This window comes from Hevea brasiliensis, chromosome 2 (assembly GCF_030052815.1).
Source record: "Hevea brasiliensis isolate MT/VB/25A 57/8 chromosome 2, ASM3005281v1, whole genome shotgun sequence".
NCBI classification, from domain to species: domain Eukaryota; kingdom Viridiplantae; phylum Streptophyta; class Magnoliopsida; order Malpighiales; family Euphorbiaceae; genus Hevea; species Hevea brasiliensis.
In genome coordinates this window covers 122698745-122714717 of record NC_079494.1, presented here as the reverse complement: position 1 = coordinate 122714717, position 15973 = coordinate 122698745, and the positions used below count along the sequence as shown (strand labels likewise).

General features: G+C 33.6%; 2 protein-coding genes across 3 annotated transcripts; both read left to right on the top strand.

Moving 5' to 3' along the window:
- The first annotated feature begins 3681 nt into the window (after window positions 1–3681).
- On the top strand, window positions 3682–7812 carry LOC110669451 (COP9 signalosome complex subunit 1). The gene is made up of 6 exons (XM_021831133.2): window positions 3682–4180; window positions 5172–5492; window positions 5872–5988; window positions 6081–6166; window positions 6872–7106; window positions 7355–7812. The coding sequence occupies exons 1-6, from the start codon at window positions 3815–3817 to the stop codon at window positions 7529–7531; spliced, it is 1302 nt and encodes a 433-aa protein (XP_021686825.2). The 5' UTR covers window positions 3682–3814; the 3' UTR covers window positions 7532–7812.
- Window positions 7813–8216: 404 nt separating this feature from the next.
- LOC110669449 (probable pectin methyltransferase QUA3) lies at window positions 8217–13074 on the top strand. Of its 2 annotated transcripts, XM_058142265.1 has the most exons (7): window positions 8217–9074; window positions 9390–9593; window positions 9675–9885; window positions 9972–10233; window positions 10417–10791; window positions 11349–11444; window positions 12636–13074. In XM_058142265.1, the coding sequence occupies exons 1-7, from the start codon at window positions 8649–8651 to the stop codon at window positions 12856–12858; spliced, it is 1797 nt and encodes a 598-aa protein (XP_057998248.1). In that variant the 5' UTR covers window positions 8217–8648; the 3' UTR covers window positions 12859–13074. The 2 variants fall into 2 exon arrangements, with proteins under 2 accessions (XP_057998248.1, XP_057998252.1); XM_058142269.1 differs by lacking the exon at window positions 12636–13074 and having other exon boundaries at window positions 8239–9074; window positions 11328–11444.
- The last annotated feature ends 2899 nt before the right edge of the window (window positions 13075–15973 follow it).

Genomic DNA, 15973 nt, shown 5'->3' with positions numbered 1-15973 from the left:
TCAATTTCGTAATAAAAAATAATAAAAATATTAATTACATATATTAAATAATTTGAGACTGGATAAATCATATAATCATTTCATTTTTTTAAAATGTCAAAAAATTTTATATTCTCTTAATATGTTAAAAATATAATATATTAAAATATTATCTTTATTTAGTAATATTAATGGTATCTTAAAAATAATATTAATAAAGCATAAAGATAGTAATATATATATATAGTTATATGGATGTAAATATATTATAACTTCTCTAATAATAATAGTTACTTATTAAGAGGAAAATCATTAGATAATTTGTAACTTTTATATATATAATTAGAGAAATAATAACTTAATCATAATGTAAAGCAATTAAATAAATAATTAATAAAAAAATTAAAACAAGTTAATGAAATTAAATAAATTATATTCTATAAATAAATGATCACTATCCATAACTTTATAATCCAATGTGATAGTATTAGGAAAAAATTTTTGTGTGTATATATATATTTAATAATAAAAATTGAGATAAAAACAATAATAATAAAAATACTTAAATAGAAAATAAAATTAAATACTTAATATAAAAGATAATAATTACTATAATTATAGAATCATAATTTTCTGAGCTACCACGAATATTTTATGGATTTTTAATCCTATTTAAGCACTAGAAAATTACGAAAAAGTAAGGTTCGGGTTTACCTTTGCCGATTCCGACTTTGGGAACGCGCTCAGGATGTCTGACAATGGGGGGGGTAGCCAAAACCTCGGTCCAATTCGGAGACTTTTCCCAGAACTGCATCTCGCCCAAATTTGCGCACCGGTCAACTATCGAATTTCGGCGAATTGAGGATACCTACACGAAGCCCACAACACGGGGGTTAGTACATAAATTTTTCAGAATTTTCTAAGCTCATTTAATGCTCGGAAAAACACTGCGAAGTTTCGTGGGACCCACCGAAAAACGGTGTCGGAAAAATTCGAAATTTATGTCGCTGCGAAGCTCTCGACGAGTGGAGCGCTCTGGTACTCTCGGTTTTCTCATGGGATTTACGGTTTGCGAGAAATCTAGCCCGAAAGTCAAAATTGGCTAAAACTTTCCGGGCAAAAATTGGACAAAGCGCTCTATGGATTTCGGTGTTCTTGGTGTCTATGGAAAGCTCTCGACGAGTAGATGATTTTAGACACAAGACCCTGTCCGATTGGTGGCCGTTTTCTGGAGCCGTTTTCCGGCGTTCCAGGAGGCGGCCTGCCGTGTGGGAGGGCTGAGGCGGCACGCCGGCGAGGTGGGGAGGCAGGGGAGGTGGCGGCGCGGCAAGGGGAGGAGGGAGGAGAGAGAAAAGAGAGAGAGAAGGGGAGGAGGTCGGACGCGCGCGGGAGGAAGAAGGAAGAAAAAGAAAAGGCCGGTCCGATTCGACCGGTCCGATCCGGTCCGGTTCGATTCGATCGGGCCGATTCAGGAAATTTTGAATTTTTACTCTGCCTCGGTACCGAAAACGAGGTCCAAAATTTTCAAAAAAATTCCAGAAAACTCAGAAAAATTCGTAGATTCCAAATATATTTTTAGTTTTGCTACGTGGTCTTTAAATTAATTTTTAAAAATCATCAAAGTTTATATTTTCGAAAAATCAAATTCGATTTTTAAAATCCGAAAAATCTCAAATAATTTCTTAAAATTTAAATAAAAACTAAAATACCAATATTACTCATAAAATAATAAATTTAAAATTTTTGGGGTGTTACATGAACTAAAAAAGTTATATAGGGATCAACTCTCATATTTGTTTATTGATTTGATACATAAAAGTGTGTGCTAGCTCCAAATTATTTTATTGTGCAAAACTATATGAGTTGAACGTTCATTTCTGTTCAAACATTTATTTTTAATATTGCAAGAGAAATAAGTTTATTTTCGAATCTGACTTGTTTTTTTCTCCGTAAGTCATGGTACTTCTTAATTAATAGTTTTATTTGTATTTATTTATTTACATATTTATGTATTTGTTTAATTGTAACACCAGTGCATATGTAATGTATCAATTAATGAAAATAAAATAATTTTTGCATGTTAGATATCAAGATTGAGCTAAACTTTGCTAGTCATAGATTTTTTATAGTTATCAGGTTAAGTTGGCCCAAATTGATTTATGATATTTTTTTTTCTTATTCTATTATGTATATTGAGCTTTAAATTTGATCTTGATTATAGGTTTGGGAATAGTAAAATTTACTATTGATCTCATAAGCTTTATGTTGATTCAGGTTATAGTGTCAACCCGACCCATTAAATTATGCTGTGACATGCTTGTTATGCTCTTGCTTTTAAAATTTTAAACATATGCATTTATACTTTATGAATTGAAAATTTTTAAATTATATATTTAATATATTTTAAAACATACAAATTAATGGTTAATATATATATATATATAATTTATCATTATAATATTTTATGTATTTTTTTTAAAATTATTCTATGTGCTATTATTATAGCCTATATTAAGTTATTGTTTTTTAAAATCAATTAAGCATCGCTTTTTGATGAATTAAAAAAATCAATTAAACAGTAAAAAATTATTTTTTAAAATAAAATAATTATTTCTATTGATAGTGGTTTATATATATTTTAAAAATTAAAGATATTTTATTAAGAATAACAGTAAAACGAAGGGTACATTGTAAATTAGTTCTGAAGTATTTTAAATACCATAGATCTGTACTTTTATATATATATATATATATATATATATATATATATATATATATATATATATATATATATATATATATATATATATATATATATATATATATTATGAGTAATGATATGGTCCTTTTATTTTAATTCCTTTAATAGATTACCCAAATTGAAATAATTTAGTATTTTATATTTTATTTTATTTATAAAATAATATATAAAATAAAATTTTACATTTAAATAATTATTTATTGCACGCTTAAATAATTATATTTTTTACAAGGCGCTTATTTTTTTTAATAATTATAAGTATTTAAATATATAAGAAAGCTTATAATTATTTAAATATAAAGTATATAATCATTTAAATTTAATTTTTTAAAACTATTTAAAAAAATTTTAATTATAAATCAAAATTTTAAATTAATTTTAAAAAGTTATATTAAAAGTTTATTTTTTACTATTCTTTTTAAATTAATATTTTTATTTATATAAATATAATTTATTGTTACAATTTAATAAATAAAACTTTAATTTAAATATATTTTTTTGAAAATTTTAATAAATTATAAATTTAGATGAATTATATATTGTCAAAATAAATTATTTTAGATGACATAAAAATAATTTTTTTTGTATAATTCTTTTTTTGTAAAATAGTGTTAAAAGAATTATTATGATAAACTCCCTTATTTAAAATATTACCATAAAATTATTTTTTTGTATGAAATTAAAAAATATAGTATAAAAGTTTAAGAAGTTAGTAAAATATATTGTTTATTTTTATTTTTTTTAATATTTAACTTTAAAAAATTATCATAAAAATATTGTATATAATTTAGGTATAAAATGAACAATTATTATTTAAATATTGTTAATAAAATAAAATTTATATTGATAATCAACTTGAGTGATATATAAAAATTTATTAATGGAATCACACTAAATTATTTTTTCAGAAAACAACTTATCTCGATGCTTATGAGATAGTGCAAAACGGCGTCGATGACTCTCCGAAACAAATTTAGCTAGCGTGTACGGTCAGATGGCAGGGAAAGCAAAAGATCACTAAGCACTAAGCAGACTACAACACAAAGCCCTATCCCCAAATTCTCAGTCATTGACATGGAAGCCGACGACGAGATTTATGCGAACGGCGGCGACGGTCCTAGCCGTAATAGGCCGATTATTAGTGGCGAGCAGCTCGACATCGAAGCATATGCGGGTTTGTACACCGGGAGGACCAAAATCACGCGCCTTCTGTTCATATCCGACCACTGCGACAATCCTCCGATGCAGTTGGAGGCGTTACGAATGGCATATGACGAGATCAAGAAGGGAGAGAACACGCAGCTGTTTCGTGAAGTTGTGCAGAAAATTGATGGGAGACTTGGGCCTAATTACGCCATGGATAGCGCATGGTGCGAGACGGTCGATCGTAGAGCCGAGCAGAGGAAGGAGAGGCTCGAGAACGAACTTAATGCCTACAGGGTAATGCCCTAAGTAATACCTGCTGGTGGGGATGTGTTCTTGGAACTAGGGTTTGCCTGGGCGTCTCATAAATGTCTGTTGATTGCTTGGTTTATTTTTTCCTACGATACATGAATGATTTTGAGTTATAACTTTCAAGCAGCGACTTTTCAGCTTTTTGGATTCAATTATTGTTATTTTTTTTTATCCATTCTCATCTTTGGAATGGAAGAATTCATTTATTTTTAACTTGAAAATTTTAATTTTAAAGAAATAAAAATAAGTATGATTATGTGACAATTCAATTCACTTATTTCCTTGCCAATGATTTATTCCAAAGAAAGCCCTTACGTGCTGATAACCAATTTAGGCGTGTCCTTGGGCATTCCGGTGATTTTCTTGCATATGTTTGATTTTTCTTTCGTTCTTTTGTTATTGGTACCAGTTATAGTTTGAGCTTGAATTTGTATTCTATAGCTGTTTAGTGGAGTGGTCTGAGCGTTGGTAAAAGTAACACGATTATTTAGATTATGTTGTGCTATGGTAAAATTGAAGAATATCTTTAGGTAGACTTTTGCATCACGTGGTGAATTTTTTTTTTAATATGGTTAAAGCTTCTTTGTTTCTGAATGGAGATGTGTTTTGCCAGTAATAATGCTGTTTTCTTTAGAATTTTCTTTTGGGTTGTTCAATTCAATCTCTTATCATTAGTGAGATCCCTATTTGAGCTGTTGGGTTTTTATGACCATATGCTGTGCTCTTCATTTACTCTATGTCACATATGTAATGCATTTTTCTAGCATTTGCTTCGTTACTTAATTCATTAAACGCTCTTCTTGGATGCCATTAGTTACAGAAGTAATACATGTTCTTTGTAAGATTTTTTATTCACCTGTTGATGTTTTTTCAGATTGTGTTATGAGATCAACTTGTGTTACAAATTCTCCTTTTTATCCCATCTAACCATCTCTGATCTGGTTACAAATTTTATGTTTATTTGCTTTTTATGCAGACAAATTTGATCAAGGAAAGCATAAGAATGGGATACAACGATTTTGGAGATTTCTATTATGCTCATGGTGCTCTTGGGGATGCTTTTAAAAGTTATGTTCGTACCCGTGATTATTGTACTACATCAAAGCACATTATTCATATGTGCATGAGTGCAATTCTTGTTAGCATCGAGATGGGCCAATTTACTCATGTCACAAGCTATGTCAGCAAAGCAGAGCAAACACCTGAGGCTCTTGACCCTATTACAATAGCAAAACTACGTTGTGCTGCTGGATTAGCTCATTTGGAGGCCAAGAAGTACAAGCTTGCTGCTCGGAAGGTTTGTCAGCTTATGCACTTTCAATTCTTTAGCACGTGCATTGCTGATTTTTGTAATCTTTGCTTTGTGCTGAACTCGTGTGAGCTCAACATTACTCTATTACAATTATTTAGCATCCCATGATTTATAATTTGTGAATTTCTTACAAAAAAATGGATAACTATTATGATTGAGATAAGTGTACAATGGAGTATGGACCTTTGTTGGTAAGCAGCAAGATTGCCTTACACATAATTATTTTTCAATTTAATTATTCTATTCTCCTCCCTGAGCTTGCAATTGGCTTTTTGCATAGTGTTCCAATTTTCTGTACTCTCAGCATGAATCTCTCTATCTAACATGACTCATAGATTGTCATATTGTTATTTTGTGTTTACAGTTCCTGGAAGTGGCTCCTGAATTGGGAAATTCTTACACTGAAGTTATTGCACCTCAAGATGTTGCAACATATGGAGGACTTTGTGCACTTGCAAGTTTTGAGCGGACAGAGCTGAAGGTACTTTATTCTTATCTTTGTCGTCATCTCTGTTTTTATGACATCTAATGGAAACTAGATGTAACTTTTGATTTAATATTTTTAATTGGCAGAACAAAGTTATAGACAATCTCAACTTCCGCAATTTCTTGGAGTTGGTACCTGAAGTGAGAGAGCTTATTCATGATTTCTACTCAAGGTAAATCTTTTTGGTGTTACAGGTTATATCTTTATTGGTAATTTGCTATGATATGCTTTAATCTTGTGATATATAGCAGAGGAGAGGCATTATGTGATGTATTAAAAACTTGCCAAATTTTATCTTACTCTAAATAGAGTTTTATAGAGGAAAATGACTCATAATTAACTCCAACAATATTGTTATCAAGGTTGAATTAAATTTAATTGACTTGTAGAAGTTTATATTGGGTTAGAAGTTAGCAGATGTTGGATGTTGAATGCTGGGAAAATTTTTTAGATTTGCTCAATTTTTCTTTGAGAAAGCCACCAGTGATGGATTGATCATCACTGGCTTCACAGTTCACACCTTCCAACCTGTATTATCATAAGGAAATTGAATCATTTTGGGTTAAACTATCTGTTTGACATTCTTCTTTTCTCTCTCTCTCTCTCTCTCTCTCAAGTTGAAGAAAATAAACCTTATCTTCTTTTTTACTTCCAACAGTCCAGATGCACTGAGGCTGCTTTCAAAACTGTCTTGTCTGTTGTTATTCATCCCTTTGGTTTTAATTTGTTGATCTCCTCACCATTCCCTAGTCTTCTTATTTTAATTTTAAGACAAGTTTAATTAGGTACGTTTAATCATAAGCTTCTGAAAACTATTGTGCTGAAGCATTGAAGCCCTGATTTGTGACAAGTTTCTCCTCATTGTTTTCTGTTACAGCCATTATGCTTCGTGTCTGGATTACCTGGGAAATCTCAAAGCAAACCTATTGCTTGACATTCATTTGCATGATCATGTTGAGACATTATACGATCAAATCCGTAACAAAGCACTCATTCAATATACACACCCATTTGTTTCTGTTGATTTGAACATGATGGCCAATGCTTTCAAAACAAGTGTTGCAGGGCTAGAGAAAGAACTTGAAGCCTTGATTACTGACAATCAAATACAGGTTTTGTTCCCACTGCTGTTTCTTTATCTTCTTTTGCTATGAATAAATTGGTTATTTATTTGTGAAAAATGTTGAAAGTTCAATGTTGACTGTAAAAAGTTGTCCCAGTGTATTTGGTGGCGGGGCTTTCCTGGCCTGCATGATGAGGGATTGTTTTCTACTGTGAAGAATTGTATGCTGATAATATTGTATCGGTCTAATCACTAATATGCCAATGTTTTATTTATCAAACTATCAAACCTATGCAGGCACGGATTGATTCGCACAACAAAATTCTTTATGCGCGACATGCAGATCAAAGGAATGCCACTTTTCAACGAGTTCTACAAACTGGAAGTGAATTTGATCGAGATGTACGAGCAATGCTGCTGAGGGCAAATCTCATCAAGCATGAATATAATCTTAGGGCTTCTAGGAAACTTTGAATTTTTAATTCAGCTGGGAGCTGTGGACAATGAAGCATGGCCCAGTTTGTTCAATTAGGTTTCTTGAGCTGTCCAAGACGAGAATTCATCTTTTTGAAGCTTGAACTTTTAATTCAATTGGGATGATGAAGCACGGCCAACATTTCTTGTTAAGGTTTCCTAAGTTGTCCATGTATTGCATTTTGAAGATTGCAGGATGGGAATACAGCAAATGCCGATGTTTTAGTTTTGTATATACTTGGATTTATTTAACAAGTTGGTTATTAATATTTTTTTTTTCACTTTCCTTCTTGTATAGCCTTTTGCATGAGCTTGAAAATTGTGTTATATCTGTCTACAGTTCTCTCGAAGAGAGGGCAGTGAAATAAAGAGGGGGGGGGAAATGGGGAAATGGTGGCGGTTTATCTGCTTTAACTAGAACAGGACAGGGCCCGGTTTAGGTCACCTTAATCTTGTATAGGGGCTGGTTATGGGCCCTTCTTAATTCTTCTGGGCCGAAATCAGAATCTCAGCGCGGAACCAGCGGTTTTATTTGCTGATTCGTTTCTGATTGAATTGTTCTTTTTGGAAAAAGGGTGACGTCTCACATGAATTGAATTGGATTAAATTGAAATTAAAATAGACTTAGATAAATTGAATTTACCATTAAATCTGGTCTTGAATAGTTTGAATAATGTGATCAAAACTAAATGCTAGTATGTTTTTGGCAATTAACACAGAGTTTTAGTTAATGGTATCTGCTGCTGAGAATAGAAAGCGGATTAAAGAAGAAAACAAGCTTGTTGATATGATGTAATTGGAATATTTTATTTGCCTGTCTTGATCCCCTATCCACTGAGACAGCCGTTCCTCGCTTTGCCACAATTCCATACATTCACCCTCAAATCCATCACTGATGCGTGCATCTAGTTCTCTACTACTGCTATCTTCCTCACTTGCGACCGAGCAACGCTCGTCTTCCTACCAAGTCCCATGATCTTCAACTGAAATTCCCACTTCTATAATCTCCGTCTCCGTCCAAGCTTCTAACTTCGTCACTTTAAGATTTCCCATTTGCTTCTAACTAATGCTTCATTTCAAATGATTTTTTGATCAGATCCAAAACCATTAGCATCCAATGGGGCACCTTAATCTCCCCGTATCAAAGCGAAACCCTAGACAATGGAAACTACTCGACCTCGTATCTGCTGCATTCTTCGCCTTAGTCTTTCTTTTCTTCCTTCTCGTATTCACTCCTCTCGGTGACTCTCTCGCCGCCTCTGGTCGCCAGGCTCTCCTCCTCTCCACGTCGGATCCGCGTCAGCGCCTCCGCCTTGTCGAGCTTATTGAGGCCGGCCACCATCCTCAGCCAATTGAGGCGTGCTCTGCTGACTCTGTTGATCATATGCCTTGTGAGGATCCCAGGCGCAATCGCCAGCTCAGTAGAGAAATGAATTTCTATCGAGAGCGTCACTGTCCGCTTCTAGTTGAGACCCCTTTCTGCTTGATCCCACCCCCGAATGGATACAAGATTCCGGTTCAGTGGCCCCAGAGTTTGCATAAGGTACGGCTTTGTGTTTAATTCGATATTTCGTTGTTGAGGAACACACAGAAAAAAAAAAAAAAAAGAGAGTTTTTGATCTTCAACTAGCAGAGAACGAGAAATTACTAGCCTGCTACCTATTTACGAGATTATGCTCGGGATCTTAAAACCAATTTCATATTTGCCCTTACTCCTTCCTGCGACGATCTGTACTTGGCCTACTGATCATCTTAGCGAGCTCCTGGCTAGGTTTCTGGGATATTAACTATAATGTCCACTTCTGTCGATATAACATGCCAACATGCCCTTGACATGGTTTCATTACTCAATATGCAGATATGGCATGCCAACATGCCATACAACAAAATTGCGGACAGGAAGGGTCATCAGGGATGGATGAAAGAGGAAGGCGAGTACTTCGTCTTCCCTGGTGGTGGTACAATGTTTCCAGAGGGAGCCATACCATACATTGAAAAACTTGGACAGTATATCCCTATAAGTGGTGGAGTTTTGAGAACTGCCCTTGACGTGGGATGTGGGGTAGGAATTCTGTTTCTTTATTGCTTTTTATCTCTGAAATGTATTGTGCATAGAAATTTTCACAATCTCATTCTTTTGCAGGTTGCTAGTTTTGGAGGATATATGCAAAGGGAAGGAATTTTGACCCTCTCATTTGCTCCTAGAGATTCACACAAAGCACAAATACAATTTGCACTCGAAAGAGGAATTCCAGCATTTGTTGCCATGCTTGGCACTCGCAGACTCCCATTTCCTGCTTTCTCATTTGACTTGGTCCACTGCTCTCGATGTTTGATCCCGTTTACAGCCTATAGTTAGTTCTCTTTCCTGTATCCCTTTTGTTTGTTCTCTTCTGCTACCTCTTGCTACTAGCTCTTACTTTGAAATCTCTCTTTGCAGATGCAACTTATTTCATGGAAGTGGATCGATTACTTCGCCCTGGAGGATATCTAGTCATCTCTGGTCCCCCCGTTCAGTGGGCTAAACAAGATAAGGAATGGGCAGATCTCCAAGGTGTGGCAAGAGCATTATGTTATGAGCTGATTGCTGTGGATGGAAACACCGTTGTCTGGAAAAAACCTGCTGGAGATTCATGCCTGCCCAACGAAAATGAATTTGGGCTTGAACTATGCGATGAAACAGATGACCCAAGTTATGCCTGGTAATATTGCATCATTGCATCCTCAGTTTCAAAGGCTTGTTTATAAAGATTTTTACAAATTTGGATGAAGATACATTGTTAGCCATATTGCCCTAAAATGAACTTGGTTTATATAATGTTCAATATGCATTATGTTCTAAGAGACCAGCATGAATTTTAAAGCTAAGTTCATCTGTATTACAGGTACTTCAAATTAGAGAAATGTGTGAGTAGGACATCTTCTGTCAATGCGGAATATGCTGTTGGGACAATTCCTAAGTGGCCAGATAGGGTAACAAAAGCTCCTTCAAGAACCATGCTCTTGAAAAATGGGATTGATTTGTTTGAAGCTGACACACGACGTTGGGTGAGGAGGTTGGCATACTACAGGAACTCGTTGAATGTGAAACTAGGAACTCAAGCCATACGCAATGTCATGGACATGAATGCATTTTTTGGGGGTTTTGCTGCAGCACTTGCATCTGATCCTGTATGGGTAATGAATGTTGTTCCTGCTGGCAAGCTTTCTACGCTTGGTGTAATTTTTGACCGAGGCCTTATTGGAGTCTACCATGATTGGTGAGTTATTATTGCTTTTATTTTGAAAAAAATTGCATTGAACAGGAACTTATATGTTCATATTATTAATGATTTCATGTTTGTTAACTTTCCAATTTAACAAGTGCTGATAACCAAGAGATTGGGGTTGCACTTTGTCAGTTAGTTAAAAAGGTTTATTATCTGAGCTGTTGCCTAGGCTACTCATGCAGCATCTTCCTAATCTGTGCTATCCTTTTAATTGGTTAAACTGGAACCTTCTTTCTATCAAAATGATCATTACTACTATCTATACTCCCCAAAATTATGCACCACAAATAAGAATTGGTCAATAATTATTAACCTGTATCCAAGTGTTTCAATGTGCTCATTTATCGATGTCTTAAAGTTCATATCTCCTTTGTTTTAATTAGTCTGGTCAATAAGATATGTAGTTATCTGCCTATAGAATCTGTTAAACAAAGTGAATTTTTCCTTGCAATTATACCTAGTTATTTAATGCACCAAATCTTATTGATTTTAATTATGGTGGCTTCATGGGCAACGCTGTTGATTAGATTTATCATTGGTGGCCATAGGTGTGAGCCTTTCTCAACATATCCTCGTACATATGATCTCATCCATGTAGCTGGCATTGAATCACTTATAAAAAGTCCAGTTTCAAGCAAGAACAGGTAATATGAATCTACATGCTTCATGGTTTCTTTTGTTTTATTGTTATTATGTTTATTACTTCTGTTTTAATTATATGGAGAAAGAAGTTCATTTTTTTTTAAGATTTAGGGTGTGTTTGGTAGAAGGTTAAAAAATTAAGGTTAAATGTTACCCTTATAAGTTTTGACCTTTAAAAAGGGTAATTATTAAACTAGGCCTCTCAAGGTTAATATTTAACCCTTAAGAAGGCATAAATATTAATAAGATGAAAGTTAATTTAGTCTTTTTAAGTATCTAAATAATATTAATGATCAATTAAAAATTAAAAGGATAAAAATTACCCCTTATTAACCTTGTACCAAATATCCCCTTAGTTTTTTATTTTTTTTATTTTTTATTGTGTTTGTCTCTCAGGCATTTGATAATTGATTGAAATTCTTGCTACTGAAACCAGCCTTGGTTTGCTTTTCATATTCTTTCCTTAATCACTGCTGAAGACAATTCCTTTGCAATAAGAGACATTTAGGGAAAGAAAAACCTTGTTATCTTCAGCAGTATAATCTGCCATAACCTGCATTGTTAACTTATGTATCATATATGTATGCTTCATTTAGCTGATTGACCTGCATTATTTACTAGAAATTGAGTTGTGCAAAAGGTGATTTCTAGAATAAAATTTTCCTCATTGTGGCAGAAGAATTATTTCCAACATACATGCATGTATAATCTCCATTTCATAACAGAGATGGGAAAATAAACCAAAATGGCGAAATAAGACTGCTGGTTTGTGATTACTTAGGGTGTGTAAAGTATGTTTTCATTATTGATGCTACAAGTTTGATAGGATTTTAGAATTCCCTTTGAGAATAACTTTGATAACTGTTTGATAGAGTTTTGGTTTGAGCCTGGAAATCTGACAAGTGAATTATCTTTATCCATTTGGTCTAGGTTTATTTGTAAGAGTAAATACTAATTCCCCTCAGAAGTGGGGCGCAATATACACCTTTGACCTTGCTGTTACAAGATTAGTTTCACTGGCCCCTAAAATTTCGTAAAGGCCCTTTTCTCTTGGGAGGGGGGAGTGGTAAGAGGGGTTCTGTTTTTAAGGCCCACATCTATATAGTATTTCAACTGCATAAATGTATGTTCTTTTCCAGCAAAAAAAGTTATGGTAAAGTGGACATGTTCATTCATCACTAATTTTACTGCAGGTGTAGCCTTGTGGATTTGATAGTGGAGATGGATCGAATGTTACGACCAGAAGGAACTGTTATGATTCGTGATACTCCTGAAGTTATTGACAAAGTGGCTCACATAGCTCATGCTGTAAGATGGACAGCTACTATACATGAGAAAGAACCGGGATCACAAGGGAGAGAAAAGATTCTGGTTGCAATCAAAAGCTTTTGGAAGCTTCCTGCAGCATCTCACTGACATTTGTTCTTTGTAATGTAGCATTTTTCCCACCTTGTTAATTCTTATATCATGCTGATATATAATCTGCATGCATAAAATGGATGCAGATTCCTTCTTGCCTTTCTTCTGGTTTATTTATATCAAAAGATGGAAGTATAAAGATGGAAATACTTCTTTATGCTTAGAATAGGTATACTCGCAGCAATGTTAATTTCAGATTGTGATTTATGACCATCAGCTTGGCTTGTCTGTTGTGGTTGTGGTTTTCATCTGAGAAACAAACACCTTGGAAGTTGTAAATCTGTAATCATTAGCGGAGTTAATACAGAATAGATGTATGCAATTGCAAAATTAACAAAAATGGTGCTTAAAATAGAAAGAGGAGCGCCTGTGAACGGTACCCAGTTCTGCATGAACGCATTTACCAGACGAGGACGGTTCAACTGTTGAAATGAAAGGCCTTGTAGTTCAGTTCACACATTGTTTGAACAGAAAAAGGCATCTGTCTTTCGACAAATTTTCCTGTCGGTATTGGAGATGTGGCCATCTGATAAGTAAAATCTTTTGTTGTTTCAACAGCATCCCCTTGACCAGCAATACATGACAATTATAATTGATATTCCTAATTAATTACTATAAAAATATAAAATTTGATGCTCTTGTCGATGTTGGACATCAACTGCCATTAAATGGGAATGGCCATGGGTACTGGGCGTTAGGTCATAATGTGAGTACTTCTATTTCAACCAAAACCAAACCAAGCCTCAGAACGTGTTTAGAATTTTTTTATTCTAATTTACTTTTAATCTTAGATATAATAAAAAAAATAATAATTTGAAAAAATTATTTAACATTTTTTAAATTTTATTACTTTTTTTATCAATAGATAAAATAATGAATTGATGCTATGGATAACGATAAAGATAAATTACTGTTAAAATTATGGTGATTTTATCAGAACTCGTACACGCATACTCTACATTTAATATAGATTTAGAAGGATTAATACACTCAACTCCCTCGTAAACCTTAATTAGAGCACACAGAGACAATTAATTTTTAAATTAATACTTAATGACTTTTAATTAATATTCTTTTTAACAATAAGTTCTCTTTCTCCGAAATATTTTAACAAAGAAGTCAAAAACAACATCTCAGTTTTCCCACCCAACAAAACTCGCGTTGTAAGCGCGGGTAGAGCAAGGGATTTTTCATGTGCAACTCCATACAACAACAAGGGCCCTACCCTAGTAACTGTTACATCTAATCTTTTCCAATAATTTTTAATAATAAAAAGTTTATAACCACCAATAGTCAATAGATAATTATTGGATTAATGAGTGGTAATAATATCTTAAACATGCATTATTGTTAAACCATAAAAATAAGAGGGAATGGCTGGTCAAGCTTAGCCACGTCAATCTAAACTGTATGGCTTTATCATCAAATATCGCAGACGACGAGAAGGTTGGCAAATGAACGAAGTCTTGTAATTTTGTCAGCCTGATATTCCACTCCTCGATCACACATGACGAAACCAAATCCTCAAACTGGACCCGCCAACTGAGAGGGACAATTTGAAGAGCCTAGAGAGACTCATAAGAACCAGCTACTTCATTATCTATATATATATATATATCATGGTTCATTGATCATTTGTTTGTCAACAAATTGTACAGTACAGATGGGAGAGAGTCAGGAAGTAAATTATTGAAGCAGTCTTGAAGATGATAGGTCCTAAGGAGGAAAGAGAGGCGAGCGGCCGGGCTGGCGGTGAAACTTTAAATGTAAACGGAGGAGGAAGGTGGGATGGGCTGGAAAAAATTGGCAAGAATGGCATAAATGCAACAGCAAAAGAAAAGGTGGTGGTGGGCCAATTTCTACCTGTTGAAATAGTGCAGATAATGATAAAAATGGCTCCATCTCTCTACCTCTACCTGGAGTAATGGAATTAATTAAGCCTTGGCATGCATGGGCAGCAAAATTAAAGGAATTACGGGTTCTTGTTCAGATTACAACCTAATGAGAGTGAAAGGTCACGTGGGTTGTGGTCCTATACATGGAACATAACCCCTTACCCACCTCCACTCAATCTCTCCATCTGCTTCACACTTTGGACTTGTCTTTAGCACCCATTTTCAACCCTAGGAATGCCTGTTTTTATCATGACAGATTTGGTCTTTGTTTACACATCTACATACCATCTTCTTGGTATTTTCGAAATTTCTGAAACACATCTAGGATAATAAACTTCTCATAAAAGTCCATGGCAGATGCAGAGATAGAGTTCGTGTTTCTGTGCAGAAAATAGGAAGCACCGTTTCTTTACATTTATGATAAAATTTCCCCTTATTTACTAGTATCGTTACACAGCTATCTAGCTGGCTATTCCATTTTTCTCCATAAATGGCCATAGTTTTCTAGTTTCTTTTCGTTAAAGATGATGGAAGTAGACCAAGAACAGGCAATGCATTTATGGAAGATCACTAATTCAAGTGGACTTACAGTTTTGAATTATGATACAAGTGCATCAAGCACCCAATTTGTTGGGTATTGTCTGCACTGTATACACGCATGGGCATTCAAGTTTCTTTTCAGTTCTACATATATGCATGTCCTTCTAGTTGTTCGTCGAATAAATTGATTATTATAATCTGTATTTACATATATATTCACCTTAATTATAAAGCTTTGGCTAATTTATTTTGAAATAAATAATTTTTTTTAAATATTCTTAATATTATTAAATGCTACTAATTTATAATTTGATTGGTCTCTTCATTTATAATTAACAATTAGCAAGTTTAAAATTCTCTATTAATTTAGCAAATATAAAATTTTCATTTTTGACGTATTTATTATGCAAATCGTGTGTGTATATATATATATATATATAATTTTTAAATATTAATATAAAATTAATTCTAAATGAAAATAAATAAAAAGAATTTATGTAATTAATTTTAATTAATTCAAAATTAATAATAATAATAATAACAAACCAAACCTGAATCATTCTTCTTTTCCTATTCTTCTTTTGGGTTTTTGTGATTTTGATAGTATGATCATCATAAATCCTCACAAGTAGTCAGATTGGTGATCATTTCTTACTCACACACCCACTATAAATTAC